The 27,305-nt window shown below is 40.4% G+C and overlaps 2 protein-coding genes across 13 annotated transcripts in view; both read right to left on the bottom strand.

The window, feature by feature from the left end:
* Nucleotides 1-2,402: 2,402 nt before the first annotated feature.
* KCNE5 (potassium voltage-gated channel subfamily E regulatory subunit 5) lies at nt 2,403-9,830 on the bottom strand. Its single transcript, XM_067004898.1, has 2 exons — nt 3,774-9,830; nt 2,403-2,923 (listed from the first exon to the last, which is right to left on the bottom strand). Exon 1 carries the CDS (start codon nt 4,405-4,407, stop codon nt 4,099-4,101), a length of 309 nt encoding a protein of 102 aa, XP_066860999.1. The 5' UTR covers nt 4,408-9,830; the 3' UTR covers nt 2,403-2,923; nt 3,774-4,098.
* Nucleotides 9,831-9,977: 147 nt separating this feature from the next.
* The window catches only part of ACSL4 (acyl-CoA synthetase long chain family member 4), a 39,149-nt gene continuing 21,821 nt past the window's right edge, over nt 9,978-27,305 (bottom strand). For 5 of the 12 annotated variants that reach the window (XM_048070781.2, XM_048070779.2, XM_048070782.2 and 2 more), the window contains 14 exons: nt 25,613-25,852; nt 25,155-25,332; nt 23,794-23,903; nt 23,564-23,702; nt 22,055-22,205; nt 20,782-20,905; nt 19,856-19,927; nt 17,254-17,393; nt 16,282-16,454; nt 15,992-16,066; nt 15,542-15,733; nt 14,874-14,988; nt 14,017-14,174; nt 9,978-12,456 (listed from right to left, as the gene is read on the bottom strand). In XM_048070781.2, the coding sequence (XP_047926738.1) occupies nt 12,299-12,456; nt 14,017-14,174; nt 14,874-14,988; nt 15,542-15,733; nt 15,992-16,066; nt 16,282-16,454; nt 17,254-17,393; nt 19,856-19,927; nt 20,782-20,905; nt 22,055-22,205; nt 23,564-23,702; nt 23,794-23,903; nt 25,155-25,332; nt 25,613-25,840 (2,013 nt within the window). In that variant the 5' untranslated portion in view covers nt 25,841-25,852 and the 3' untranslated portion in view covers nt 9,978-12,298. Of the gene's footprint in view, nt 12,457-14,016; nt 14,175-14,873; nt 14,989-15,541; nt 15,734-15,991; nt 16,067-16,281; nt 16,455-17,253; nt 17,394-19,855; nt 19,928-20,781; nt 20,906-22,054; nt 22,206-23,563; nt 23,703-23,793; nt 23,904-25,154; nt 25,333-25,612; nt 26,133-27,305 lie in introns of all 12 variants that reach the window. The other 7 variants (XM_048070785.2, XM_048070783.2, XM_048070786.2 and 4 more) reach the window with 2 other exon arrangements.

The following is a 27,305-nucleotide window of genomic DNA, read 5'->3' on the forward strand; positions in this document are numbered from 1 at the left end:
GAATAACGGGTAATTCTATAGCAAATGCCTCACCAAGAGCACTGTGAAGCAGTAAAAGGTGTTGAACTGGCTAAAGTAACAGTCTCAATGTGATGTTTCCGTCCTATAAACTGTACTGACATTTAGACTGCCATCCAACCACTGCTAGTAATGAAAAGAGAATGGTAATGTGAGGGCCGTGTCTATGTGGAAACGGGCATTGACCTAGAACTGTGGTCTAGAAGCAAGTAATGCTACCTATATTGTAATGTTCTTGCTGTGTTTGAAGGTGTAGATTTTAGTGAGGCTTCACAAGCAGTCACTTTTTCGTAATTACCCTGAAAAAGGCTCTGACAGCTGATAAAGTATAAAGGCTTAGGAGTGCTGGGAAACACAAATCACAGAGCTAAAACACAAGATATTTTTGCTTGTATGATAAAAGTGAATCTAGAAATTGCTCTTGCAATATCTCCCCAGGGCTGAAGAAAAGAATAGTTAAGTCTTTCTAAACAAGCTTTTATTTTCTGACACTAACTGAAAAAGGTATTGATAGCTGAGCTATTCCTTTAGAAGACTGGGTTTAATAAGATGAATTAATCCATTTCCTTATCTTTTGTGTCCAGTGATTGAATGGGTTGTGGAGACTAAATTGGCATTTCACCTTACATCAGTAATACAGGTACCTTAGAAATACGGTACCGATTCAAAAAGCGTGTTACATTTCAGTAGCTATTTTTTATATTCTTCAAAGCTAATTCAGTTCGTTCCCAGTGGGTTTGGAGCTTCCCTGTTTTTTAAGGTTTCTAACAAGTGTACAATGTATTAATTTTATTAAACCAAAAATATGTGAATGTTGGTGGTGGGATTAATATTCATCAAGGTCACTGTATGCCACAATGTGAATTTCTCTTGGGTGTTCAAATATTTTGGTGTGTCCGTTTGTACCAACAGAGTAGGAGTGAACTCTTGATGTGAACTTGTGTTACCTGCTCTGCTATTTACCCTTGTGTCAAATTAGAGTGTGTTCCTGGGTTCTGAGTGCTTAAAGCATGCTTTACTGAGGAACTCAGTGCACCCTTTATACATCTTTAGACTCATCTGGATGGAATGATCTGTAAGTGCATTGTGAGTTCTTCAGTGTCACTGAATTGATTTAGGAAGCCAGAATTTCTAATGGACTGAAGTCTCGCTACTCTGAAAGGCTAGTTTTTGTTCTGTTTCTCCCAGTCCTGGGGCAGTGCTGCTTGCCAAGGCAGTCTGACCTGGTTTGATAGGGTGTTTGTTCCCAGCTGAACTCCATGAAGACTGCTTTCATTGGGGAGATGTCAAGAAACTGAGGTTTTCATTCAAGTGTATGGTTCTGTTTTCCCATAAGAGTCCAATAAGACTCCTAATGCTCCTCTATAACAATCCCACTGTGTGCTTTCCTCTTTCATTTGTAATATAATAGGATTTAGGACAGTATGCGGCCTGTAACACAAAATGGTTCTATACATTTGTGGGCAAAAGATAAACTCTAAAAGAAGATATTTTGAAATACACTGAAAATATTTTTGAAAAACACTGAAAATATTTTGTCTTTGGAGTTGCAGGTTCCACATCATCTTGATGGTAACACAAATGGAATTACAGTTTGTATAGTGGTCCACTGGTGACATATCTGGTTATTATTCCAAGGGGATTGGTCAGATGTGAGATGGGTATAGGAAATAAAAATAGTTTTCATTTTGTCGCAGACTTATCATACCCACAAAGTACAATGAGATATAAAAGGAAGTAAAAAATTAATTGGCACTATCTTTAGAACATGATGTAGATCATTCTGAGGTTTCTGGCCTAATACAAGCAAGAAGGCAGAATAGATGAAATCTTTCTGCCCGACATCTGGGAACACCGTCGCTTACATTTGTCCTCCACACTTTCTCGAAGCCAGTAGGCTTCTGAAAAAATATCTGCCAGAGTCACCATGAATATCATGTGTGAACTGAATAAACACATGTATACAGGCAAATGCATTTGTATATTTAAGTATTTGTAGATGTATTTAAGCATATCTGTATGTGGTATATATCTTGTTCCAGCATAAGCTGCAGTTGATGCATGATGGTGTTATCTTATTTAAACATCTGGTTGAACTGTAACTATAAGGCAGAATAGATGGGCTGATGTAAATTACAGATTGCTACAGTTCACAGAGACCTTATGGTTCTTGCAGGTATTGAAAGGTACAGATAGAACAGCAGATAATTAGAAGTAGATGTTTTGTTAGTTACTTGGCAGGAGGTTTTGTGCCTTCCCTATTTGTGAAATGTGTAATGAAACCTTTTTCCAGGGCAGCCCTTTTTTTTTTTAGGCAGGATCTAAATACAGCATATTGCACGCACTTTGTATATGGGGAGGAGAGGAGAAGCATGTGGGTTATGGAGAACGTAGTTAGTGGTATTTGTTGGATGCTGACTGGGAGGGGTTGGGAGGACAGCTCTTTCTGAGCTGTCTGTAGGATGGAGCAGTGGAAAGCAGTAACTGGCTGATACTACATGAAACGTGTCAAGCACACATTTTAGTGTCCAGTGCACTGAAGCTTTAATGCGTACAGACCTCTCGTACTCGGAGAACTGTAACAGTCCTTGCCCTGTTCTTGCCTTACCTAGCTGAATTCAGCAGCAGCAATTAGTGCTGTAGTTTCCAAATAGTTTAATGCCTCTTAGAGGCCAGAGTCCTGCTGATGGACAGTGTTCGGGCAGAAAAAGAGAACTAATCACTGGGACAGAGTTATATAAAAGGATATGTGTAATTAGCCCATCCTCCTCATAGGGGGAAACCGTGGCTGTAGTCAGCTTAGTTTTCATTGTATTGAAGGAATTCCTCACAGAAAGTCTTCTAACACGACGGGCACCATGTTGCAGTTAGCCCTGTGTGGAAGTTCTTTAGACAGCTTCTGTAACTTAAAATACATACACTTTTTGCTTAGGGCTCTTCGCAAAGTCCACATCAAAACTGGCAGTTTCATTTGCCAGAGGTACGCTCTTAATCCTTGTAGATGGAGGTGGCTGACTAGACCTGTTACTGTTGTCTAACAGTTTAGTTGGGGCTTTTAAGAATATTGGCAATTTGTTGTTTTTTCTTAAATTATTTTTTCACACACGCTAACTACTGTATTTTCTTTGCCGAGCTGAAGGTTTCACGTGCCATCCACTGTTACAGTGCTGGCATGTAGTACTATTGCCTGTACTCACACTGAAGTTGTTCATGGAGCTTGAATTTTCCCCCCGCCTCATGCTTTTTAAAGTGTTTAGGATTCGCAAGATACACTTTAGATATCTAATGACATATTACCTTGGATAAAATCATAACGCTGAAGTAACTGGGCTGGGTGGAGGTACTTGTTCCTTGGGATTGTTCATTAAGCTTTGGGGGGGGGGGGGGGGGACGACAACAACTACAAGAAATGATAGGCTATTAACACAGCTAGAACATTCAAATAATATTGAAAATAACCATTATCTGCCTCACTTCTTTGTGAAGTGCAAATGCTGTTTGTTCTAATTCGAAGTTTTAACTTGTACAAAGATATATTTGGAATTACATTTCTGGGTTGGTGGAGAGAAGTTACTGGTGGCTTTAGCACTTACTGTGTGTCGGCAAAGTCACAGCACCTACAGGAGGTACTGATGCTTTCCTCATGGGCACAACTTCACCTCTGAGCTGGTTTTGTTTTAATAAATGCCTCCACATCGAGCCCAAACCCATCTTGCTTTAGCAGAACGCGTCTTGACCCTTGCAAAGCCTTGTACCTGCCGTAACGACCCGGGCTGGGGGGTGATGGAGGGGATGACGCTGTGATCACGGAGCTGCCTTTCGTTGCCGAAGCGCTGCCTTCGGGGGGAGCACAAGCGGTGGAAGAGGAGGAAGACCTTTAAACCTTGAAGCTCTGCAGACGATAAACGGGAGGGCTCCGGGCACGCGGTACCGCAGGCGGTCAGTGGAGGAGCGCGGTGGTCCCCCCGAAGAGCTGGGGGAGCCCCGCGCGAGGGAAGGGGCCCCGGGTCGGCACCGCGGCAGAAGCGGTCCCGAGGCTGGGCTCTTCTTCCTCCTCTTCCTCCCCCGGGCTCCGGGCGCTCACATCAGCCGCTGCTCCTCGGCGGGGCCGCCCTCCTCGGCCGGCTGCCCGGGGCCACCGCGGCCCCAGTCGCGCTCGATGTACAGGTGGTAGGGGTCGTGCTTGGACTCCAGCTTCCGCGAGCGGGTGTAGGCCAGGATGAGCGCCCCGGCCAGGCAGCCGTAGAAGACCATAATGAGCAGGATGTACAGCGAGGCATCTCCCCCCGGCCCCTCGCCGGCCACCGCGCTCCCGTTGGTGCCGCGGCGCAGCTCCCGCAGCAGTGACCCCAGCAGCGCCTGCAGCCGCCGCGCCTCGCTGCAGTTCATGGCCGGGTGGGGAACGGGGGGGCCCCGCGGCTGAGCCCCTCCGCTCGGCAGCTGCTGGCCGCAGCCTTTGTGCCAGGAGGCTCGGGGCCGTGCCAGCCCTTTGGGATCGCTCCAGTCTTTGCTCCAATCGGGAGCGGAGAGCCTTTAGGTCTGCTTCCTTACGGTGCCTAACTTCGTTCAGACGCGCGTTTGTATGCCAGAAAGGATAAAATCATCTAATTCTGTTTGAAAGGTGCAGCCTGGAGAAGAAAAAAAAGGGGGGCAGCCGTGTAGAAAGCAGCTGAGCAATCTTCATGCTTGTGCCCCCGGGAGCAGGTCCTGCGCAGGTGAGAGCACTGAGCCCTGCTGAGCACCAGCTGGGCTCCCCTTAGTAGGGAATGGTGATGGAACTAAGAAAAATCTGTTCTGCTCAGAGCAGTGAAGAACAGGGGGATCTTAGCTTGCAGTTCGCTGAAGTACAGTGGCAAGATCTTTCATGATTTTTCGTAACTACTTGGGAAAATGCAGACCCACTGACATAAAGCCAGAGAGGAGCTGGTTTTAGCAATTTGATCTTCGGCCACTCATCAGTCCAGTTTGTGGGGCTCTTGTTAGCAATGCCCTTGGGCAGCTGTGTGCCTGCAGCCTGGCAGAGCTGCCACCGAGCACAGCGCAGACAAAACGGCGGGCAAAACCGCCGCACAGCAAGGCAGGAGGCCCTGGGCAGGGTCACAGAGCAAGTCTGATGTTGAGGACAAAGGCAAGGACCAGAGTTGCAAGGAAAGATGATGAGGGCATAGGAGCCTGAGCAGCAGCTGCAGTGGTCACACACTAATTAATTAAGCAGAATTAATTGGAGTAATTAAAGTAGTTAGTAACTTACTGTAGAGAGTCTGTTGCTTGAGCAAAAAGGCTTGGGGAGGACTGAGTATTGGTGGTTTCTGGGCTGTGTCCAGTATGTTTGTGGTGGAGGGCTGAGGCTGCAGCAGACAGGCAAGTTTTCTTCATTTTCTTTTCTCCCAAAAGCTCTGTGCCTGCAGTTGCGGGTATTTTGAAAGCCTGTGCTCTCAGGCCCTCAAATGTTCCCTGCTCCCCACTTGTTTATCCTGTGACTTTCTGAATTCAGTTGTCATTGTGCTTGTGGGTGGCTGTGGCAGTTGCATCTGTTACAGATTCACAGTCTCTCCGGGATTTGTGGTCATTGTGTTGAGCAGTTCCTTTGCTCCTCTCCAGGAGGTAGCTAGGGCCGACCGATTGCCCTGTACTGGTTTTCTCTTGCTGCTTTCATGGGAAAAATGCAAGTCAGGTTGCTATTGACTTGTGCTTTTCTGTGTAAACAGCATCAGACAAGACTACAGTCTGCTGGGTGGGTTTTGAAAGAATAGCAGCATGTTTTCCTTAAAGCCTCTCTTTTTAACTTGCACCAGGAATAAGTACTAGTAGAATGGGGATGTTTCTACCATGATATATTCTCTATCCTTTTTTTTTTCTAAGGGTTGATTGTTTCTTGTTTCTGCATTAGCAAAATATAACTGAGAAATCCTCTGGTTTAAGGGTAATTGTGGTGTGTCATGTCTCTTCTGAACAAGGTTTTTGGTTCAGATGTGTTGTAGGCATCTTGCTATTTCATTGTCTAAGGAAGGCCTTCTGGAAGCGTATTGTAACAAAAGTAGACTGTTTTTTGTTGCCTTGAACAATTTTCTTGGCACCTTTCAAAGTAAGGACCCTACTTGCCAGTAACTGTTAGTGGGCTGTATGTAGGTTAAAACTGAGTCAGACTGACTTGTTAGAAGTGAAGCTTGGGCTGCGTAGCGTTTGTTTGCAGAGCTCCTTAAGAAGTCCCTGTCACCACCTGCACGTTTCTGCCCTTCAGAACAATATTGTTATTGTGTTACTGTAAGCGTTCAAAGCAGAGATGCAGGTTTTTAAAATAAGGCAAAAAAAGGACTCTAAAAGCCAGCTCAGCTTCCCACATGGATCTGGATGTTGAGCTGTGACTGCCAGTGCTGGTTTCAGGAGGGGTTGTGGATGTGAAGCAGATGGTGAGGTAGGTGGCTGGAGATGGCACTGCTGCTGCTCCCCCAGCACTGGGGTGCTGTTTTCCCTCTGCTTGCTGCCAGCTGCCAGTGTAATGCTTCTGTCACACTTGCCAAGCCCGCTCCTGGCCCAGCTGTGAGCCTTGCAGTAGGTACACCTTCCATCCTTTGCTGCCCTCTGCGGTGGTGTAATTCTCCACAGTAGCAGCAGGACGGAAATCTGGTCCAGAAGTACTTAGGACTAAGCCTGCCCTCACACAGGTCATATGGAATTCCCCTAATACTTAAGTTGCTAAATACATGTTAGGATAGGGTTGTCCTTTAATCCAAACTAGTGAGATGAGTAATGTGGTAAGACTGTTGTCAGTGGCCAAGATGTCAATGTCCCACTGGAAGGAAGTGGGGGAAAAAAGGCAAGAAAATCTTTCATGCTGACGAAAACATACTATAGGAAGGGGCAAACTGTAGTTTGCCACGTGTAACCTCCCTGATGGTACCAGATAAAGTTCCCTGTCCCAGGAAAAGAGCCTGGCACAGGAAGAATGCTTGTACTGGTCTTTAGATGACACCAATGTGAGAAAAAGGGCCACAAACTTCTGAAGAAAGAAATCAGAATGCAAAATGGTTTTCATTTCTGGGACTTTATCTCCTTCCTCTGGGTGATGCTTCAGAAAAGCTGATGTGCAGCCACGTTAGTGGCAGCTATGCAGCATTATTGCAAAAAAGCAGTATGTTACAGGGAGTCACAAACTGAGCACAAGGCAGATCTCAGCTGCTGCATGTGAGGGAAATGTGTTTTGGAATGCAGCAACGTTACAGACAGGCTTTGGGAGGTAATTCCCCTAAGCTGCCTAGGGCAGATGGGGTGGGTATTGTATTTCAAACAGGGACAGAGTGGCCCTGCTTTAATGACCCTGGTTAAAGTTTGTAAAGGCAGGCTCATCAGGAGAGGTTGGGTTTGCTTAGACTTGAAAGACAAAAAGTAAAGTAGGGCAGGCAGCTGTAGAGAACAGTGATCCTATTCTTTGTGTTCACTCCCTGGGGGAGCACCGTAAGTAATAAACTGATCCATATCCAACAGGAAAGGTTTAGGTTAAATACCACGTTGTTTAAAACAAACAAAAACCTCAGCAACACCTCCTGGGGCTGGGACTCTGTTGCGAAGTGCTGGAACAGTATGTGGACTCACCCAAAACGTAGCTGGGCTTGTTTTATTCTTAAATAATCTCAACAGAAACCTGGTGGTGGTGGTGTTTCAAAATGGGAGAACAGGTGGAAAAAAAAATCTACAGTTTTTGTTTTGTGTTGTTTTGTTGTTGGGGTGGTTTGTTGTTGTTTCTTCCCTTCTTTAAATGTATAGGTGAGGGCTGAGGACCAGTGTGCCCCGGAGCTGTCTTTGTTTAATTTAGTTAGCACTGGCCTAATGTCAAGACTGCACACTTCAAACTAAACACAGTTTTGGACAAATTACCTGTGGTAATCAGCTGCATGCTTTGTTAAAACACTTTTTGGTCAATATCCAACAAAACTGGTCTGATTTTCTTCTAGATCTCTCTTCCCCAGTAAAGTAGTAGCATGATTCTAGGTGTACAGCTCCCAGTAGCAAAGCAATAGTGCAGAGAAATACAGCACCCCACCTCTGTCAGAACTCACCCAAGTCAAATGAGGTGACAATGACAGCCCAACAACAAGTGTAGTTTTTAGTATGGTCAGTGCTGCTCCTCTATGGCTCATGCAATCCCCTCCTGTTAAAAACAAACCTATCAATGTCCCACTTTGCTACAGCAGTGAATTAACGGGAAATGAGATTTATTATTCCAGGTAACTTCACACTACTGTCAAACACCTGGTGAGTCCGCTCTTCAGCATTCCTGTAAGCAGCAACTGCAAGTTTTGTTGATTGCATTTTGTAAATCATCTTTGTGGTACTTCATGCAAAAGAAGCACCAGATATTTTTTTTTTGACCTTCTAATGCTTAAATATTACCCTCCAAAAGGGAAACTGATTTACTCATATGTAAATGGTGCTTAGCCAGTAGGCAAGCTCAGGGAATTTTGGAATAACCAGAATTTACTTTTTGCATTGTAGTTACTCAAAGCTAACAGTCTGGGAGGTGGGAGGGTGGCTGTTCTGGTTTTGTTCTGACTGGGGACTGACTAATGACCCCCGTTCTCAACTTGTCCTACTCTGTATGCAGCCCTGAAGCGCTGGACGGGTGCTGCAGTTCCTCGTGCTGGCTTACCTGGGGGGTTCTCTGCTTCTTGTTACGCTCAAAGCTCTCTGGTGTTGTAATGGGCACCAAATTACACTGGATTTGTGAAACCCCACGTAACCTACGCTTAGGGGACTAACTTGTTCCTTTCTCTGTTTATACTTTTTTCCCTTGCAAGCCATTTAGGACAGCCTCCTGTTATGTGCAGATGTTAGCGTTGCATTAACTAGAGGAAGTGAATCACTTCCTCCAGCCCCTACCCGGGGATCAGTGTCAAAGCTGTCCTTGAAAGGTGCTCATGTAACCTTCGTTCATTCTGATGCTCTAGGGACTTTCAGTGACAGTGACCTTGAGCAACCAGTTCCTCCTTGAATAAAGGATTTGTTTAAAAGTTGTGGTGTTTTTCTCAAAATATCCCTTAGTGTAGACTTTTTTTTTTTATTTTAAAAACCTTCTCCACTGGAGACAGCTCTTTTGTGCCTTTGTTAGGGCAACAAAGCTGTATGTAGCTGAAGGTTGATCGGAACTTGTTACGGGCCACTCCTGTTCAGGCCAGCTAAACTCAGCTTCTTCAGCCTTTCTTTGTAGATGAAGCTTTCAAGCCCCCCTGTGACTGTTGCTATACTCTGTCTGTCTTTAGATACCCTATGTTTTTTGAAGCAGAGAGACTAAATACCATCTGTGCCTGAACTGGTCCCTTCCTTTCTTTTTGAACTTGTTTCTCAATCTTGTGAAGATGACTTTACACTCTGAGTCTGCTTTTTGGAGAGCTCACAGTTGTTTTCATCTCTCTGGAACCTTCAGGTTTAACAAATGGACTACTTTCTCAGTCTTCAGTCCCACACGCCTGTCCTTTCAGTTAAACACTGGGTATCATTTGTAACTGTCAGGTAATGGTTTTAAAGCCATATACTGTCACTTCATCTGCATCCTAATTCCTTCTAATGAGAGAGACATTCTCACACATACTGTTCCTTACTTCTCTACAAGTTCTGTCACAAAAGGATTTAGAATTAATTAAAAATAAGGATGATGTTCTTACCACAGTGCAAGTATTATATTTGCAAGTAAACTCTATATTACATTTGAAGTAAGCCTGTTGTTACCCCTCCTTTTTTTTCCCCTTCTCCAAAAATGCTTGAAAAGCTGATGTATATTGAATACTTTTGCAGCATATCTGCATTCAGTTTCTTAAAAGATAAACTAAGCCTGCCCTACACTTGTTTTCAGCCTTTGTAGTATGTTCATTTTGTGAAGGTTTGCTCAGCTGCAGAGAGAATGAGAGGTGCTGAACAGTAACTGGAAACAATATGCAACAAATAAAGATCTTCCAGAACACAGCTTCTTTAACCATTTCAACTGTATTCCATTTTTGAACTGTCGTGTGTGTGTATATATATATATATATACTGAAAATAGCAATTCTCAGTCAACCAAGACACAGAGGGTACCCAGAGCCTAGATAAAATACATTTCATATAAATACATTCATGGTTTAAAAGAAAATCATACAACTTGCTGACAGGTCCAAGTGCAAGTAACTTTCTTACACGCATTTAACTTCTGTGATGCTAACAGGCTGTCTGACCATTACATAACAGCGACTGATTTTAACCATGGAAAAGTTGGTGACATAGGTCCAGGATTGAGTCACTTGAAAAGGTGCTAATGATACAGAAAGTAATTCTGTTGTCATAAACCGATGTATGTGTCTTTATATATATGCTATGTATTCTAATATTCTTAATACAATTAGGAATATTAGAAAAGCTATTTTTTGGTTCCTTTTGGTGACTGTTCTAATTCCATGCACAACTAGGTGCAGCCAGGTTTATGTATTAGATCTGCTGTTTCCCTTTCTCCCTCAGGGTTCTTGGAAGATGGACTGGCAGTGTTCTGGACTGGCCAGAGAAGTTAAGCATGGGGAAGTTTCAAATTGGTCCCAAGGAAAAGGGACAGTTTGGTTGACTAGTGTATAGCCATGATGTATTTTAGCCAAAAGCTGTTTGAGCTGGAGAAAAAAAATACACATACATGCGAGAAAATAAAAACTTGCCCTGAAATTGCAAGCTAGTATGTTAAAGAGTAGCATCGTACAAAATCTTTTACTTTCTGTACAGTGACAATAACAAATAATTTTCCTTTTTAACCATCATATACACAACACATTATGAATAGAAGAAATCTATAAATACTTTAAAATTAATTTGTCATATATAGCAGTTGAGCCACACCTGTACAAAATGTATGCAACATATATAAAATGATTAAGAAAAGTGCAAAGTAGAACAGTATCAAGAGCCTCCACTTTTTACAGCATTTACGGTTCAAGTGTAAAGAGCTAGCAGGGATGCAGGAGCTCACGTACTAGCAAGTCAAAAGAGACACAGTACAGGATGCTGCACACAATTATAAACTATTATTAAGTTATAACATCTCACTTCAGCACATCTACAATTTCCAGTTAATAAAAGAACATTTTTATAATGAATCTCTATGTAGAGTGATTTGTCCCTGTTAACAAGTCCCTTAAAACAAAGATCTCCCCAGCCACAACATACTTTCCCATAAGTAAAATAAAACTACGTGGAGAAACTACTGTTGTTTTCTGGTTGTCTTGTTTTGGTTACCATATTGTAAAAGGTGAACAGAAATAACTTTCTGTAACACAGATATTTATATTCTGATCCTTTAAAGTACACAGAGGTAACTTGTACCATTACTCACATGTACGTGAAGGTCTAGAGGATCAGGCCCCCTCAAAAAAAAATAAATCAACTTTGAGTTTCAAATCTGCTTAGAGACAACTGCGCATCAATTTCACCGTTTGCCAGTCAGGATGCAAGTTTTGCATTCTGCATTCAGCTGATGTTTTCTCATCAGAACCTCCTGCAGCAAGGCAAGTCTTTGTTTTTTGTTTTTAAATACTGTATGTCCTAGTGTGAAAGCTCTGCTTGAATTAAAACGTGGTGGCACGTAAAAGATGTATTTGGTGAGCTGAAATTTGAAATAGTTGATTCAATGCTCTTGAGTGAAACTTTCAAATAATTTGTTTTTAGAAAGCTTTTCAGTTCACCTTTATTTCAATAAGTATACTTCATATTTTCTTTTAGGCACTGTAAATACTGAAGATAACTGAGGTGCAGAAGAATCCATCCATTCGCAAGCAGCACATTACTAGTGATCTCTAGCTAGTTCTTGACTCATGTTGTTTTCTTATTTTTATTTTAAGTGGAGACAGTTAAGCTTTAAATACACATTTTGTCCCCACTAAGTATCTTACTATGATAGAATCGTCAAAATTATATTAATGTTTCTCTTTGAAATGTACATCAGACTTCACAGTCAATTAGGGAGAAATTGCAAGCAGTCTGAATATGCTAGAGAAACAATAAGAATAACATTATTTGTCCATACTGCTTCACATAATTATGTCTGTCTCAAAACTGGAAATGATGACATGAAACTAAAGCACATTAAGGTTTTCTGCTAGTAATTATGAATTTGGAGTCTAAGATCTTTGCTCTCATTAGAGATTATAAGAAACATTCATCCATTTGGTGTATTTTCTGAATTCATGTGATATCTACTCTATACAAAGACATCCAAAATCAAGGCATGAGAAGGAACCTTCTGCACAACTGTCTAGTCAACAGAGCTTGTTTATTTGCCTCCATACATTCTTTCAATGTCATTGAGGTAATGGTTCTTCAGTTCTTTCCGTTTCAACTTGAAAGCGTCTGTTACTAACCCAGTCTCTGGGGTCCATGGTTCAGGGCTTAACCGCACTTTGATGGGTATTTCAAACCTTTCTAATTTCACTGCAGGGACAACAAGAAACAAAAGCATAACGTTGTCAAATGAAACATTCACTCTACCTAAAAACTTAAGGCAAGCGCTCTAAAACTTGTGTAATATGGTGTCCTACTTGATGGAGTAACCTTAAAGAAGGTACACAAGCAAACTTGTGTACCAAAGCTCAGTGCTGATTAGTGTGCAAATATTCTAATAACATACTGTATTTAACTTGTATTGGATCTGAGAGTGTAAAAATCTAAAGCTTGCAACAAAGGAGTTTGTAGCCTGAAGATTTGACTACTGTCACAAGAGGATATGCTGAGTTAGATCACTATCATAGGAACACAGTAATAACTGTATAAACTCAGATTAGTTAGATGTACGTCATATTTACTTCTATACCTTCTATGCTTGAGCAATTCTTTCCCATACTTTTATTTCTTAAGAGATTGTTTAGGGTTCAAAATGAAGGGGCTTCTCTGTATTTTTGTTACATTAGTCACTTACTCTCCCTTCAACTAGTCGCTTGGTGCACGCACAGCCTCATTACAACCAAAGCTGCTCCTATCTCTTGCCCAGGCACTAGGTTGAAGAGGGGTGAGTAAGGGAGGAGGTGGGTAGCTGCTTCAGTGCCTCCCCGGCATCAGGAACAGGGTAGGGAGCTGCTGCATGTACACTGCTTGATGGGCTTTGCTATCAGGTTCTGCATGTAGGCCTGTAAGAGGACCCATTCAGTCTTGTAGCTGAATTTCTAGGACAACTTGTGGCAGCACAGCCTCTAGGTGGCAGCAAATACAGGGCAGTTGGGATGTCTGTTCCCTGGAGCTCTGTCTCGAACTTCAAACAGGTATCGGAACGTACTGTTTCATCCTACTTAGTTACATGCCTGCTCATGATGAAGGTGCATTATGTTCTGCTAAAAATCAGGATAGTCTCTGAAGTGCTTTTGGAAAAAAATACAGCTGTATCTAAATAGTAGATGACTCTCTAGAAAGTAAAAAGAAGGTATAAGCAGAGACTTTGAATAACAAATCTATGTGGAGAATAATTACTTAGTTCATGATGGAATAACATTAAAATGTTTAAACTCAAGTCATAGATCTACAAATTGATGAGGCTTTTGATCATTCAGCACTGTAGCAAGGAATAGTAGGCTTTAAGCCAATACAAACATAAGGGTCATGGTGGTTCAAAACTGTAGGACACACAGTTGCACAGAAAAAATATTCGAGATATCTCGTTAACTAACTTTCTTACCAGCAAGCATCTTGTAACTTTCCTTCCAAACTGACAGCCCCTTAGATTCTTACTTTAACCGCATTAAACAAGCAACCTGTCTATAGACAGGATAATTTAGAAATTAGTTTTTAAAAGTCTCTATTTTCTTGAGGGGAAAAAAAAAGTAGTAAATTCCTGGCATAACAGGGATGAATTTGATGTGGTGGTTGCCTGTGATAAAACTCCTCTAAGTTTTGGTAAAGGCAGAATCAAAAGGCAGAAGGAAGAGAAGTTAGTGAGGATAACTGAAAACTTCTGCTGGACAAGCACCGTAAGATTGGCTAACTTTATGTCACTTTACTTACTTTTGTCTGCCACTTCTTTAATTTCTCGCAGTATTTCAGCTTCCATTGCAGGATTGTTACAAATATCTACCCAGGTTCCATTTATACCTTTCTGCTCAGCTAATGCAGTCAGCTTCTTCTGATTGGGAACCACAAAACTGATCACGTAAGACTGGTCACTACCACAGAATAGCAAGAGAAGGAAGGAAAAAAAGATTAAAACAGTTGAAAGCTTCCATTTCAAGGAGTAAAGCACTTACTTGATGTTATATACACAGATCCACAGTGCTTTTTGAAATGCACTTATTCCCCCATACAGAGTTTTTCTTTTATGTTAGGTTTTCACAACTTCTGACCATCAAAGGTCAGGTTCTAAGTTAAGTGGTTAAGTTTGATCAGTATCATACTTAATGTGCGCTTGTGAAATTATAGCATAATTTAGCTTCCCAACTGCATCTGGTGCTTAAGTAGTTCTCTGCAGTTTCCCTTCATGTAGTATGTATAAGCAGGTGGAAGGAGACACCCAGGCTATTTCCAAAACTCAGAGAGCTTTAGATCAGGTGCAAAATGTCCAATTATCTTTTCTCTGTTATTCTGACAGAAGGCTAAAGTACATGCTAAACTACACCTGTTTGGGGAGGAGATGGGATGAAGCTGGAATGAATTACAACAGGAGAAATGCCAAAAGAAGAGCCCAGTTTGGGGGAATCTGGGAGCCTGTGCTACTTCAGAGATGCTCTTTATAGCTCACACTTTATTCAGTGGAAAACATGGAAAACTGTAGTATATCAATAGAAAAGTATATCAAAGGGTCAGAGCTTGCATTTCATGTTTACCCTAAATTACCTTAAACCTCTAAACAGTAAAACTAGTCTTACCTTTTGGCATAAGCACAGATATTGTCAATCAACGGACAGTTCTTCAGTGCTGCCTCTACTTTGCCCAGAGACACATATTCTCCTGCTTGTAGCTTTACCAAGTCTTTTTTACGATCTAGGAGTTGAAGGGAAAGAAGGAAAAAAAAAAAAGCTTACTCCATTTAAACTTCTGCACTTCCACACTCATTTTCAAAGCCAGTATATAGGTATTCTGTGCCATGCCATGTAAAGGTGAATTACAAGGAGTTAAAGCATTTTACTCAAATTATAAAAAGGCTAATGCCATAAACGTATTCTGGAAACTTTATAAAGGCTTCTGTAAAGAAGTTTATGTAGCACTACACTTCTTGTCACAAAACATGTATGGAAGTTACGGAGATTGTAATTTTAAAGCTTTGCAATGAATACCAAAATATTAATCTTACATTTACTCCTCAAAGCTTGTGTGCTGAATTTAAATAGTACTAACATTATATGAAACAACACCACTTCCAAAATTTTCTTATAATTGTGGAGACTTTGGGGAATGTGTTTTATACTGTGATTTTGCAAGCAGGTAACCTTGAGTAACATAAGGCCTGTCAAAGCCAACAGGATTAATAACATGCTTACAATTATGTTCAGTCAAGATCTTGCAGTAGATTAAGATAGCAAAAAGTGAGGCCAACCTATGATCTGCAGACACCCATCTGGATGAAATTCTCCTATATCTCCAGTACAAAACCACCTCTGACCGTTCTCATCAATGGAGAAATCTTCTGTTGTCTTCTCTTCATTTTTAAAATAGCCCATTGAGACATTAGGTCCACCAATTATTATTTCTCCTCTAGGATTAGGCTTGTCTCTGTTAGTATAGCCCCCTGAAAACAAAACAGAAATCCGCACACTATTATTTTCAGGTCATGTATTCTACTGCCAACAAAATGTTTTGAAACTTCAGGTTAAAGCATGCACACAAAATAACAGCTACTATCAAAGGTTAAGAGCAGTTACTTCATATGCGATACCTAGCCAAGCAGATAGGCAAGGAAAACAGCTTATAACAGGAATAGTTATATTAGTATATATATTAGTTTAACAGAATTAGTTGCTCTGAAGTTAAAACACTTAATGCTCACCTTCTTGCCAGTCTCTTAATCTTATTTCACAGCAAATAAGAGGAGCTCCAACTCTGCCAGTGCTATAATCAGCAACTTAGGGAAAGAACAAGGAAGAACACAAAGATTTTTTTCATGTTGAAATATAAACTCAAACCATAGACAGGAAGACAGCTTAACTGCAGTAAAGTAACTTGAGATAAGAGCTACAGCTATTCTGACTTTACCTTAAAAAAAACAGAAAATATTTATTTAAAAAAAAAAATATATATATATATATAAAAAATGTATTCCCAGAATTTTTTAACTACCTTCTGTAATTGTTCCTGCTCCACATGTTTCTGTTAATCCATAGCCCTGACCAACAGGGCAGCAAAAACAGATGTTCATGAATCTTTGTGTTTGAGGCGAAAGTGGTGCTCCTCCAGAAAGCATCATGCGGACATTCCCTCCTAGTAGGGCCTTGACTTTCTTAAACAACAGCCTTGAAAGAAGGGAAAAAGTATTTAAGGATCGTTCACTCAGATCACTTTTATAAAAGAAATAAGAAACAATCTTTCTTCCTACCTGAAACACCTTAAAAATAACTTAATCATTCACGGACTTTAGTGGACAGCAGGGATAATCAAAAACCTTACCTCCTGTGTAACATTTGAAGATGGCAGAATTCCTATACGCTACCTAAATAGACATCAGATTCTATCAATAAAAAAAAAAAGGAAATCCAGTGAACATTTACCTAGTCACCTGTTCTGAAGATTAGTCCTTCTGAGGCTGGAGAGCAGCCCTGCAGAAAGGGACCCGGGCATTCTGAATGCAAGGTGAAGGCGAGGCCTCAGCATGCCCTGGCAGCCAGGAGGGCCACCCCTACCTGGGGTGCCTCAAGCACGGCCTGGCTAGCTGGGCGAGGGCAGGGATCGTGTGGTGCAGCCTCACCTCCAGCACTGTGTGCACGTTTGGGCAATGCAACATCAGAAGGACATAAAGCTGTCTAATAAGACAGCATCTAAAGGAGGGCTATGATAGGGTCTGATTCCTGTGTGGAGCCAAGGGTTGGACTTGATGATCCCCATGGGTCCCTTCCAACCCAGGATATTCTGTGATTGCCAGTAAATGTCTCCTCTGTTTCCTGTAAGAACCTGGATTATTTCAGTTTAGTTATTAGATCATATTTGCATGTTGCAATAGAATTGTCTTATGTCAGATAGTTCAGATGATTATTCTTTTAGACCGTTAACAAGTCACAATGAAAAAAGTGCAGCTTGACCATGATTGATACTTACATGTTACACAGAGGTGCATCATATCCCCTTTTGATTTGTTCTAATTTGTAGTCATACCCTATCTTGAACAGAGTTCTCTGAATGTAGTTCATCTCTTGAACTTTACTCATGACATTTTTATAAATTCGGTCCATTATTTCCTACAGTGTTCAAAAGAGCAAGGAAGATTACCACATAGACTACTATTTGCAAATTTCATGCTACGAATAATAATAAAAACAACTATTACTCTTCATTTTAAACAGGTAATACAGCAAGAATGAAAATACCTGCATCATTGCTGAAGCAGTGCTAAACTCTAATGCTTTTAATGTGTGATCAGTCAGTCAATTTACAGACCACTGTGGCTTGGAGCTGTTTGAAATGGGTGGAATGAAGTGTTGAAAACACAGTACAAAAAGCAGTGACCTCACTTTTCTCCACTTGCTTAGATCTCCTCACAACAGTATCACTTAAGAGGAAGAACCCTCATGCTGTAGTATATAGCTTATTTTAGCAAACTTGCCTTGAATTAGGTATACATACAAGTTAAGGGCGAGTGAGTAGCCACTGTGGATCTTCAGACATACTGCAGTAATTCATAGTTACTTTTTCTGCAAACTGCTTTCTAAACCTCAGATTTCATTTAAAATACTTCCCACCCCTTGTTCTAAAGATGTCTTCTCTATCAACCCCAGCAACAAATCTTGGGTAATGTTACAGTGTAATAATGTAAACAATGAAACAGCAAGTTTTATCAAGAACACCTTAATCTGTACCCAAAGCGTGACAAACTGATTTACAAAACCTTGACTTCAAGTTTAGCTAAATCTCTCTGCTAAAGCTTTGTATATGCCATGGAAGATGAATCATGCTTAGAAGTCCTGAAGCTGTGCTTTATTCGTGGCAACTGGCAAGCACAAGGGAATGAAGTAAGAAATTTCATTTCATCACTTCCTTTTCCAAGAGAATTTCCAAAAGCCAGATTCATCTTAAAGCAGAATTCATGGTAACTTCTTGGAAAGACTGCAATGGCATGACAAGGTATGCAGCATCATAAAGGCCAGAATGAAGAATTAACAGCTATTGCAACATTCTGACCCAATTAAATACTTAGGAATATTTGTGCCTCTGGATTCTGTTATAATTTTCTTTTTCATTCCTTATGCATTCTAATTACTAGTGATGTTATCATATTTTGATGATAAAAACGAGACAATACAGCTAGGAATCAAAATATTTCTCAGGCAAGGTTAGTTGTGTTCCTACTAGGACTTTCCTCTCTGCTATAGATTGTTGGAGTCTAGATCCTATATGCTGCCAACTGAAAATGGGTCATCAGTTTCAATTTTATTTTCCACTCTGTCATTTTTTTATGATAGTAAGTCTCTGGAATCAAGACATTTAGGCAGGGTTCACTATTATCACTGTTAGCGCTTCACAGTTCTGCAGTTAATTCACATGAAATTGTTTTTTTGTTTTTTTTTTTCTGGCCCATACACTTTTTTTATTTTCTTTCCAAAAAGGGGTTATGTTCATATTTTAAATTTACACTTTTTACTAGCGGTCTAACAGTTCAGTTTTCCCTAAGAAATAAATTGAAATGGCTATTTTACAAAAAGTTGAGGCTCTAAGTGATTAATTTTCACTCAGTGAATTACTAAGAAAAAGATGTAGCCTATGTATATTATTAATATTTTTTTAAAAAGCAGGTTAGTAATTGATTTTAAAACTTTTGGCTATTCACAAAAGAGTCTGCGGAACAACCAAATCCATGATCAATCAAAACTCCACGTTCCTAACTAAGACCAAATCCTCCTCCCCCAACCCCACCTGCCAGTGTGGCAGAAGCGGATGCTACTGGTTTTCTGAGCTACAGCTGTGATATAACCATAAAAGAGGGAAATGTGACTTCAGGGCACACATGGAAGCTTTTTGCAGCAGAAAGAAGCAAATATTTGCGGGGTGGGTTTTTGGTTTTTTTTTTGATAGCACCAAGACCTTAGGGAATAGAGAAGCCTGGTCACCTAAAGGCTAACATAAGCTGCAGAAACAGCAGTTGCAGTCTCTGGACCATTTTTTTCTTATACGAGGAGACTAAACAGGGGCCTGCTTACACTGAGAACAGCACGAGACTTTTTGCTTGCAGGCAAAGCAGCTAAAAGCAAGCACCCTGACAGCTGCAACAGCAGAGCTTAACTTGCTAAGTTCTGTATCTCTGCCAAAAACTGGTCTGTTTCAAGTGTCAGTCTTAGACAAATCCATGCTGCTCTCTCCCTGTGCAAAAGGAACTTTCAGACTGGGAATGCTAAAGACCTTCTATGGCCTGTTGTTGCTTCAATAAGCCCAGTAAAACATCACTTGAAACTACTAAAAAACATTTACAGTTTTGGATCAAAAAGGGTCTTGGCCTAAACATAGGTATATTCTTGTGCTTGTTTGCAGCATCAGTTCTCCAACTCAGGCAATGCCAACTGGGATTTCTATATTCTACTTCCTTGCCTGTTAATAAGAGTTTCTTACACACACAAAAAAGAAAAAAAACCTCAGTAGATAGGCATGCTAGCATGAACAAGGCAGAAGGCACCATTTTTGCTAAACATACATGCATCTGCATACTTACAGGCACAGCTGCCATCAGTGTAGGCTTAAGTACAGTACAGTCTCCTTTGCTTCCTTTCTTAATTTTACTTGACTGTAATAAGGAGAAAACGTTAATTTATGAAGGTGAAAACCAGGCAGCTCTTCAAAGAAAGACAAAAAGGGAGGGAGACATGCTAACATAATTTGTTTAAATCTCTTCCCCTTTCACTCCATATAACGTTTCCTGCTTAAAATGTATATTGTTTTCCATCATGATTGGAAAAAGTACTGATTAACAGCAATTTCAACCAAAATATCAGATGTTTTACAAGTCCAACTGGGTAAAGCAAGTCCACCTTGTATAACTTTTTATTCTGTTTCCTCCCTCTAGTTCTTGCACTCTCCTCCATTTAACTCCAGGAGTGTTTTGTGGTGTGGTGTGCTTTTGTTGTTGGTTTGTGTTGATTTTTTTTGGTTGGTTGATTTTTGTCCAGTGCAGTCTCTATACCAGCAAAATGTGCAGAAGCTTTCTTTTCTAGCTTAATTTGCTCTTATTTATCTTCATTGGTAAATGGAATAAGGCAAAAAGCTAAATAGAAGAGTTATGATAATGGGGTAAAGAACTAATAGACTGAAAACTTAAAATAACTTTAAGCAGTCTTATGTTCAGTTAGTATATTAATAGCTGTTCATATCCTGATATTCCAATAGATAATGCTATACACATTTATTAGGCTTTTAGATTTCGTAAGTATCATAAAAGCAAAAGTTTAAATAAACGTTTATATGGCGTGACCTGCAGCTCTAGTTCTACCAGGAATGTTAATTTGCATCATTTTCTGAAAAAAAAAATATTTCAGAAGTGTACCATATACATCAACATTTCTTTACTGGAAGAGAATAGCTAATCAAGAAGAATGTAGACTGTGAAAGCTTAAGTTTGCTTTTGCCTTTTCCCCTCCTCACCTGATCCGATAGTGTAAGTGGAGAGGAATATCCAATCCTGCAGCCGTAAGTGATGCAAGAAATTTCTGCTGTCAATTCCAATACATGGGCCAGGGGCAAATAACCAATGTAAGTATCCTTGGGTCTAGTAAAGGAAAGGATTATCTAATTAACAGTGATGCACAGTGGACTGAAAATACTGCATAATTGTTTTATGCTGTATTTAGGTTTGTTTTGTTGTTTTTTGTTGTTTTTTTAAACTCGGATCACAAGTGAGGCTTTTTCTTCTGTATGCAAGAAAGGTGTGATTTTAAACCAGTTTATCAACTAAATTGGTAAAATCCTACCTTAGTGAAATCAGTATGAATTACAGGGTCTGCCTTGTTTTCTAGGAAACTCAAAGTTTCCTTAGTGCTGCTCCATTGCCATTTCTCCTTGTGGGAGGTTTCATCCCCAGTACCAAATCAAGAATGAAATCAGTATTTTAAAAGAATCACCAGTGATTTACAAATCCTTACATCATCATAGCATCTCCTTCTAAAATAAGTTAGTGAAGAGCTGATAACTGACTTACAGAGGCTTATTTCAGGAAATAGAGATTTCTCAGGAAGAACCTTAGAGCTGTTACTTTACAGAAGCTTTCAGCATTAGGTCAGAAGTGTTTTTATATCTTACCAGGAAAGGAGTTTAACATAGGTTATTTTGGCTATTAAATTCTTTGTGAATGCAGTAACAAAGACATCCACATTCATGAAGAATTTCTTCAAAATATTAATGAGGGTGTTTGCAATTGGCTATACTATAATCAAAGCAATTTATTATTTCTGTCCCCGTTTCAGTGGAGTATACTTGAGCAGATTCTGCAGTATGTGTCTTATCCATCCAGCAGTGGTCTCTCTAAATAAATGGAAGTGGCAGGCTTTGGCATACTTCCTGAAGTGATTCTAGCTGCCTGAAAACATCTAGCAAAAAAAGTTGACTAAATGAGGAATTTCTTTATCTGATGATGTCTTTTAATGCATAAAAGAGTGCAAAATCCATCACATACCTGTAGCTAAGGGTGAGAGGAAAACAAAAAGGGAGAGTAGAAAAAGCATGTGGGACAAGATACAGAAGATCAGAGTAGGTTCACAAACACAAGACCTACTTCATATAAATTAAAGATTAGTGGGCTCACAATGAAATCAAGGAGCTTGCTAACACCTGGTGCCAGCAACAGGCTTTCTATAAACGTAGGCACTTTTGGAGGTTCTGTTTTACCTCTGCACACACACGACAACCAAGTGTTTCTTACCCCAGCCCAGGTATTCTCTCGCACTGTCCTGTCATTCCAGCTATCAAGTTTTTGTGCTGCATCATCACTCCTTTAGGTCTCCCTGTAGAGCCACTGGTGTACATTACTAAAGCCAAGTCTGTAGGAACAGGTCTGCTTGGCAGAACGCTTGCTGCAAAATGCAAGAGAAAAACTCCATTAATACTTTATAAATTTTTATTTCTGTAATTAACCAATGGGAAAATTTCGGTAGTCAACCAGTGTGAAATAGATACTTCAGGAAAGGCAAGTACGATGTGCTGCTAAGTTGTCAGTCGTGGTTGCAGAAGTGAGTGATGAAGAGAGTTGTGGTCTCCTTTTAAGAAGATGTGAGGGAAGGCAGATTTCCAAAGGAGTAACCAGTATTGGGGCATCTACACAATCTGGGTGGTACTTTTACCATTACGTTTTATAGCTGTCTGGAATTTTCATAGAAAAAGCCTGCTGAAGATCCAGTAAATCTGTCAAAGGCAGTGAAGGGGAGAAATACTGGCGAGAAACAACAGATTGAAAACAAACAAAAAGCCGTGAGTCAGCTTTTCTGTCAGTCACTCTTCCAAAGCCAGGGTTACGGAGCTGAGAAGACTACTTTTCTGCTTTTCCACTAACAAGCAGCTTAAACTTAAAACAGTTGACTTTTGATTTTTGTTTTAATCCCTTGGCACTTATTCTGAGGATGAAAGTCATTTCATCAGGCTTTCATGGCTTTCAGAGCTAGAGAGGCAACAGAAGTGTCTACAAGGGAAGCAGAGGGGTTTTTCAAAACAACTACAACACAACGAAACAGTAACTGTTGGTCTGCATCAGGACTTCAAGCTGATCAAAGATAAGCAGTTGTAATGAATGTGTAGTTCTCTGCAAAAAAACTCCTTTGCCAGTTTATCTCCTCTTTTTCAGGAGATAGAAAATCTGGCTAAGTGCAGAGCACAGAGTTAAGGAAAAGAGATGAGGTTGGATTTTTTCCTTCCTTAACGACAATGTTAGGGTTGCTCCTGGCTGCCCAGCATAGCAAGGGTTATGTAATGGTTGTTTCTCTAGCTCAAGGTGCTTTCTAGGCACAGATAGGTTCAGAAAAAAGACATGTCCAAGCCAATAAGCAAAAAACCCACGAGTGCTTTCTCCTCTGAGGACAAATAGTGAAAAATAAGATGAATAAAAGGTAGGAGGAGCAGAAAATGGAACACTGCACCATATTCTACTTCACTTCCTAAAACAAAGGCAGAGTCTTAGAGTTAGTTATTCTGGCTGTATTTTAGAAAGTAAGCTTTATCCTGAAATACCTGAAACCTGAACAAAAGGTACAGGACACTAAATAGGGATCAAACAAATTATCCACTTATTTAAAGGAAGCCAGAGGATGAACTGGTGATCTACCACTTCCTTCCTGTTAGAGATCTGCATGTTTGTTTTTACTGCTACCCAGCCCTCTTAGACTACATCTGATTTCACTGTTAACATTACTCGATCAGTTCTCTGAAGTGCTTCACTTACAGTTTTCTGGTTTGGCTCCCAGCTCTTCCACTGTCTGCATACTATGAATCTCCACATTTTCAGGGTATTCAGATTTATTGATGGTTTTATTGTCCACATAAATTATATGTTTAAGACAGGAGACTTGTGGCAATGCAGCCTACAGGACACAAAGGAAACTGTTAGCATTGACTGCGCTGTAAAGTGACTGTAGGATTGCTCGTAAGCAGGTAAAGCTGGTGCCAAATTACCTTAAGTTTGCTCTCAAGAAGTTCTGCACTAGTGATCAGATACGATGCTCCGCATTCATTGAGACCATAGGTTACTGCCTCTTCACCCAGGGTGGCATACAACGTAACAACTGTTACATTGAAGGGAGAGAGAACAAAAGAAAAGTTAAAATAATACAAAACACAAAAGCTCATGCCTTATAGCTCACTGCAGTGCATTACTGGGGGCAGGGGGCTGAGAGGTAGGGGGAAATTAACTCAATAGGGAATTTTCCAATTAGGAAACCAAACAGTTTTTAATTTTCCCACGTCAGGAGGTTATGCTACAAGTGATCTCCGGAATGAGGAGGACAGTTCTGTGGAACAGAGACCAACCAAAACTCAACAAAAATGCAGTTGCACTGTAAGCAACTAAGAACGTGTTCTTCCTCTGAACTCTCTGCAACCAGACCGCAGGGGGAGAGGTGTCCTGCGGTGTTCAGCGTCACCACCACTGGTTAGAGCTGTGCACTCCTACAAGCAGCTCTTTCAGCTGCAGTGCCAGCTTATGCAGCCACTGTGTCAGCTACTTCACTTGTTTCCATGAAATTATTGATGGGGGCAGGGCAGAAAATCAGGTTAAGGAATCAGAATGGTTTTCGTGGTGCTAGATTATTTTTAACCCCAATCGGTCACAGAAATGACATTAAGTGCCTCACAGGCACTGAGGAGTTCACCTTTTCTACTGAGAAAAGTACTTTCCTTTAATATTGTGCTACTGTCTCAAATTTAACCTCCAAAAAACATTAAAGGAGGTTAATGTTCCTGTGAAGTAGGGATCATATAGAAAGGACAAAAAGAGTTACATTACTCTGTAGGAACCTTTGCTACTTCACCAAGAAGTTTGTATGCCTCAGGTTAGGTTAAATATTTGACTGCTTAAATAAGTAAAAAAAAAAAAAAAAAGCATGTACATAATGGTAATGAACTTGAACAACTTAAAAGTTACAAAAAAACCCTCAGACTAGCATATAATTTTGATTACTATTCTTCTCTCTTCCAATAGCCATTTCATGTGTCAGATGCAGAAGTCAGATTACAGACAGGAAATGCTATAAACATTCCACAGTCTGGGGGGAAATGCAACCACCGAGTCTTCAGAATATTTTATAAAACCTGAGTAGTATCTGTACCTTTCCGTTATTCTAATACCTAAAATGTTGCTACAATAGAATCAAAAAGAATAGTCTCATAAGTATGAGCAAGGAAATTCATGCAGAGTAAGTTTATTAAATTCTCATACCATCAGTGACAGGATTGGAACATTCGAAATTCTTAACAGCCAAAGCTGTGCTGCAGAATGGTTCTAAAATATACTCAAAGCAAACAAGTTCAGCACTCACGAGGAAAGTTATACTTGAAGCAGGCTAGAGCTGCAACCATCCATTCTGCTCGGGTCTCGCAGAATATGACAACAGTACTCTTTGGGGTTAGTCCCAGGGCAGTCAGTCCACTCCCCAAGCGATTCACTTTCTGATTTACTTCTTCATAGGATAGCCACCTGTAATTTCCTAAGATTAACTGGGGCAGGGAACAAAAGAAAACACACCTGTGATTACAAGAAGCTGTTGGTACAGCACTACCTGCCTACCTAAGTTGGTGCCTAACACCGCAAGTGCTTTCATTTTGCTTGAAGCAGAACAAATAGTGCATCAAGTAGCGTGTTATTCTTTAACTACTGGATATTTTATATCATAAAGAGAAGACTAAGGAAGACCACTAATGAGGCCTCTGCTGGTGAAGCAAGATGCAAAGCAGCTCAAAACCGAATCAGAATTAAGTACAAAATTGTAAGCTTTACCTTTTTGAACACTTTTCCATTTGGTTGCATTTCATTTTCTTCACTCAGTATTTCTCTGGTCCCGAGACAGTCCTTTTTCCCAAACTTTGCTAAAGCATGGTCAAACAGCTTGTCCAACGTGTCTGCTCCAGGAATGTTTATGTTTGCTAGTGAGTCAAGGTGAGTGACAGAACGGTAGGGGCTTCCAGGTTTGTCCGAGATGGGTTTAGCTTTTAAACGCTTTGCCATAGCCTTTTTCTTCTTTGCGTTGGTAAGAAAATACCATGGAATAAATACAAGCATACTGTACACAGATATTAACAAGTACACAGGCAGCAAAAGAATGGTGCATACTTCTAGCCTAAGTTTCATTGCAGGTATTTAAAAAAGAAAATCTCTTATTGTGTTCTGAAGCAGGCAAGAGCAAAAGCAGCAGTGCAGTATGGCGTAGGAAGAAGCAACAGTAAAGTGAAGCTTAGGTAGCTCTGTTTCAAGGCAGCTGCTAAAATTTTAGTAACCTTTGAGAGCCAACAGTGGACACCTGTGGGTGAAGACCAGAGCCAAGCAGAGAGCAGGAGAAAAAAAAAAAAAGAATTAAATTAGTAATATTATAGTCAGTCCATAGTTTTAATCCTTTAAGATTTCACCTCAAATGCATCAAGACCAAGGAGACTGAATTAACTGATTTAACAGACTGCATGATACAGCAGTGTACTGCTCGGAAGATTAAAGAGGATGAATCTTTTCCATACTTGTTTGTTGCATCCACAAATATTTACTTTTCAAAGACTTTTCCCCAGTATCTCTGTTGGAATAATTCAGGGCTGTGGAGATAAAGTCTGTCCTCTCACATCATAATATTGTGTTAAAGCTACTTGTGTAATGCTACAATTGCATAATTACGGGAAAGGTCAACAGTTGTTTTCCCCCTAAATATTTGTATTACAATGGAGTGACACAGTAGGTTTGCTTACTGCCTTTCAGAATGTTGTATCAACATATATTTAGACTAAAATATATCTGGATACAGAGTCTTCAAAAACCTACATGTAAGCTACAGAATATTCCAAAATTGCTTTATTAACTTTGCCACAACAACTGTATTTTTGATTTACTAATTTTTGACTATGATTGTCAGATTCTTGGAAAGGGATCAATTACATAGATTCTCCCCTCCCCTGGCATCTCTTCCCCCTCCTAAAAGAAGAAACCAAAAAATCCAGCAACTGTTTCAATATGTGCATTTCTGAACTCCAGGTATGGAAAAAGCAATCCAATTTAAAATAAAGCACAATTTAGCAAGATTTTGTCTGCATGTCAGAAATCTGTCTTCATTAAGGAGAACTGGGCCTGAATAAAGACTGAAATGGGAGAAAAACAAAACCATCATAACGAACCACAGTTGCGGCTAGTCCGCTTGCCTGTAACTAGTCTCTACTGGCACATAAAAGACATAGGTGCTTATCTTCATCTGGATGGCATGCAAACACAGCATGCAAACACACGAACAATGCACACGACAGGAAAAATAACAGGCAAAGGTGCACTAGCAAAAGAGAAGGAGCTCAGACACAGGGAAGTAAATACTGACTAGCTTATAGCAAAGCCCAGTCTTTCACAGACAAAATCTGGTAAACGGAATGGATGAGAACAGGGAAATTTTCAGGGCTCCATCAGGAATTAAAAGAACGTAGGCACACCTCAAAATGTACCT

This window comes from Anser cygnoides, chromosome 13 (genome assembly GCF_040182565.1).
Source record: "Anser cygnoides isolate HZ-2024a breed goose chromosome 13, Taihu_goose_T2T_genome, whole genome shotgun sequence".
Classification (NCBI taxonomy): domain Eukaryota; kingdom Metazoa; phylum Chordata; class Aves; order Anseriformes; family Anatidae; genus Anser; species Anser cygnoides.

Bases quoted from the DNA above. Each gene is read 5' to 3' on its own strand.
- KCNE5 (XM_067004898.1), bottom strand. From the start codon at position 4,407: ATGAACTGCAGCGAGGCGCGGCGGCTGCAGGCGCTGCTGGGGTCACTG.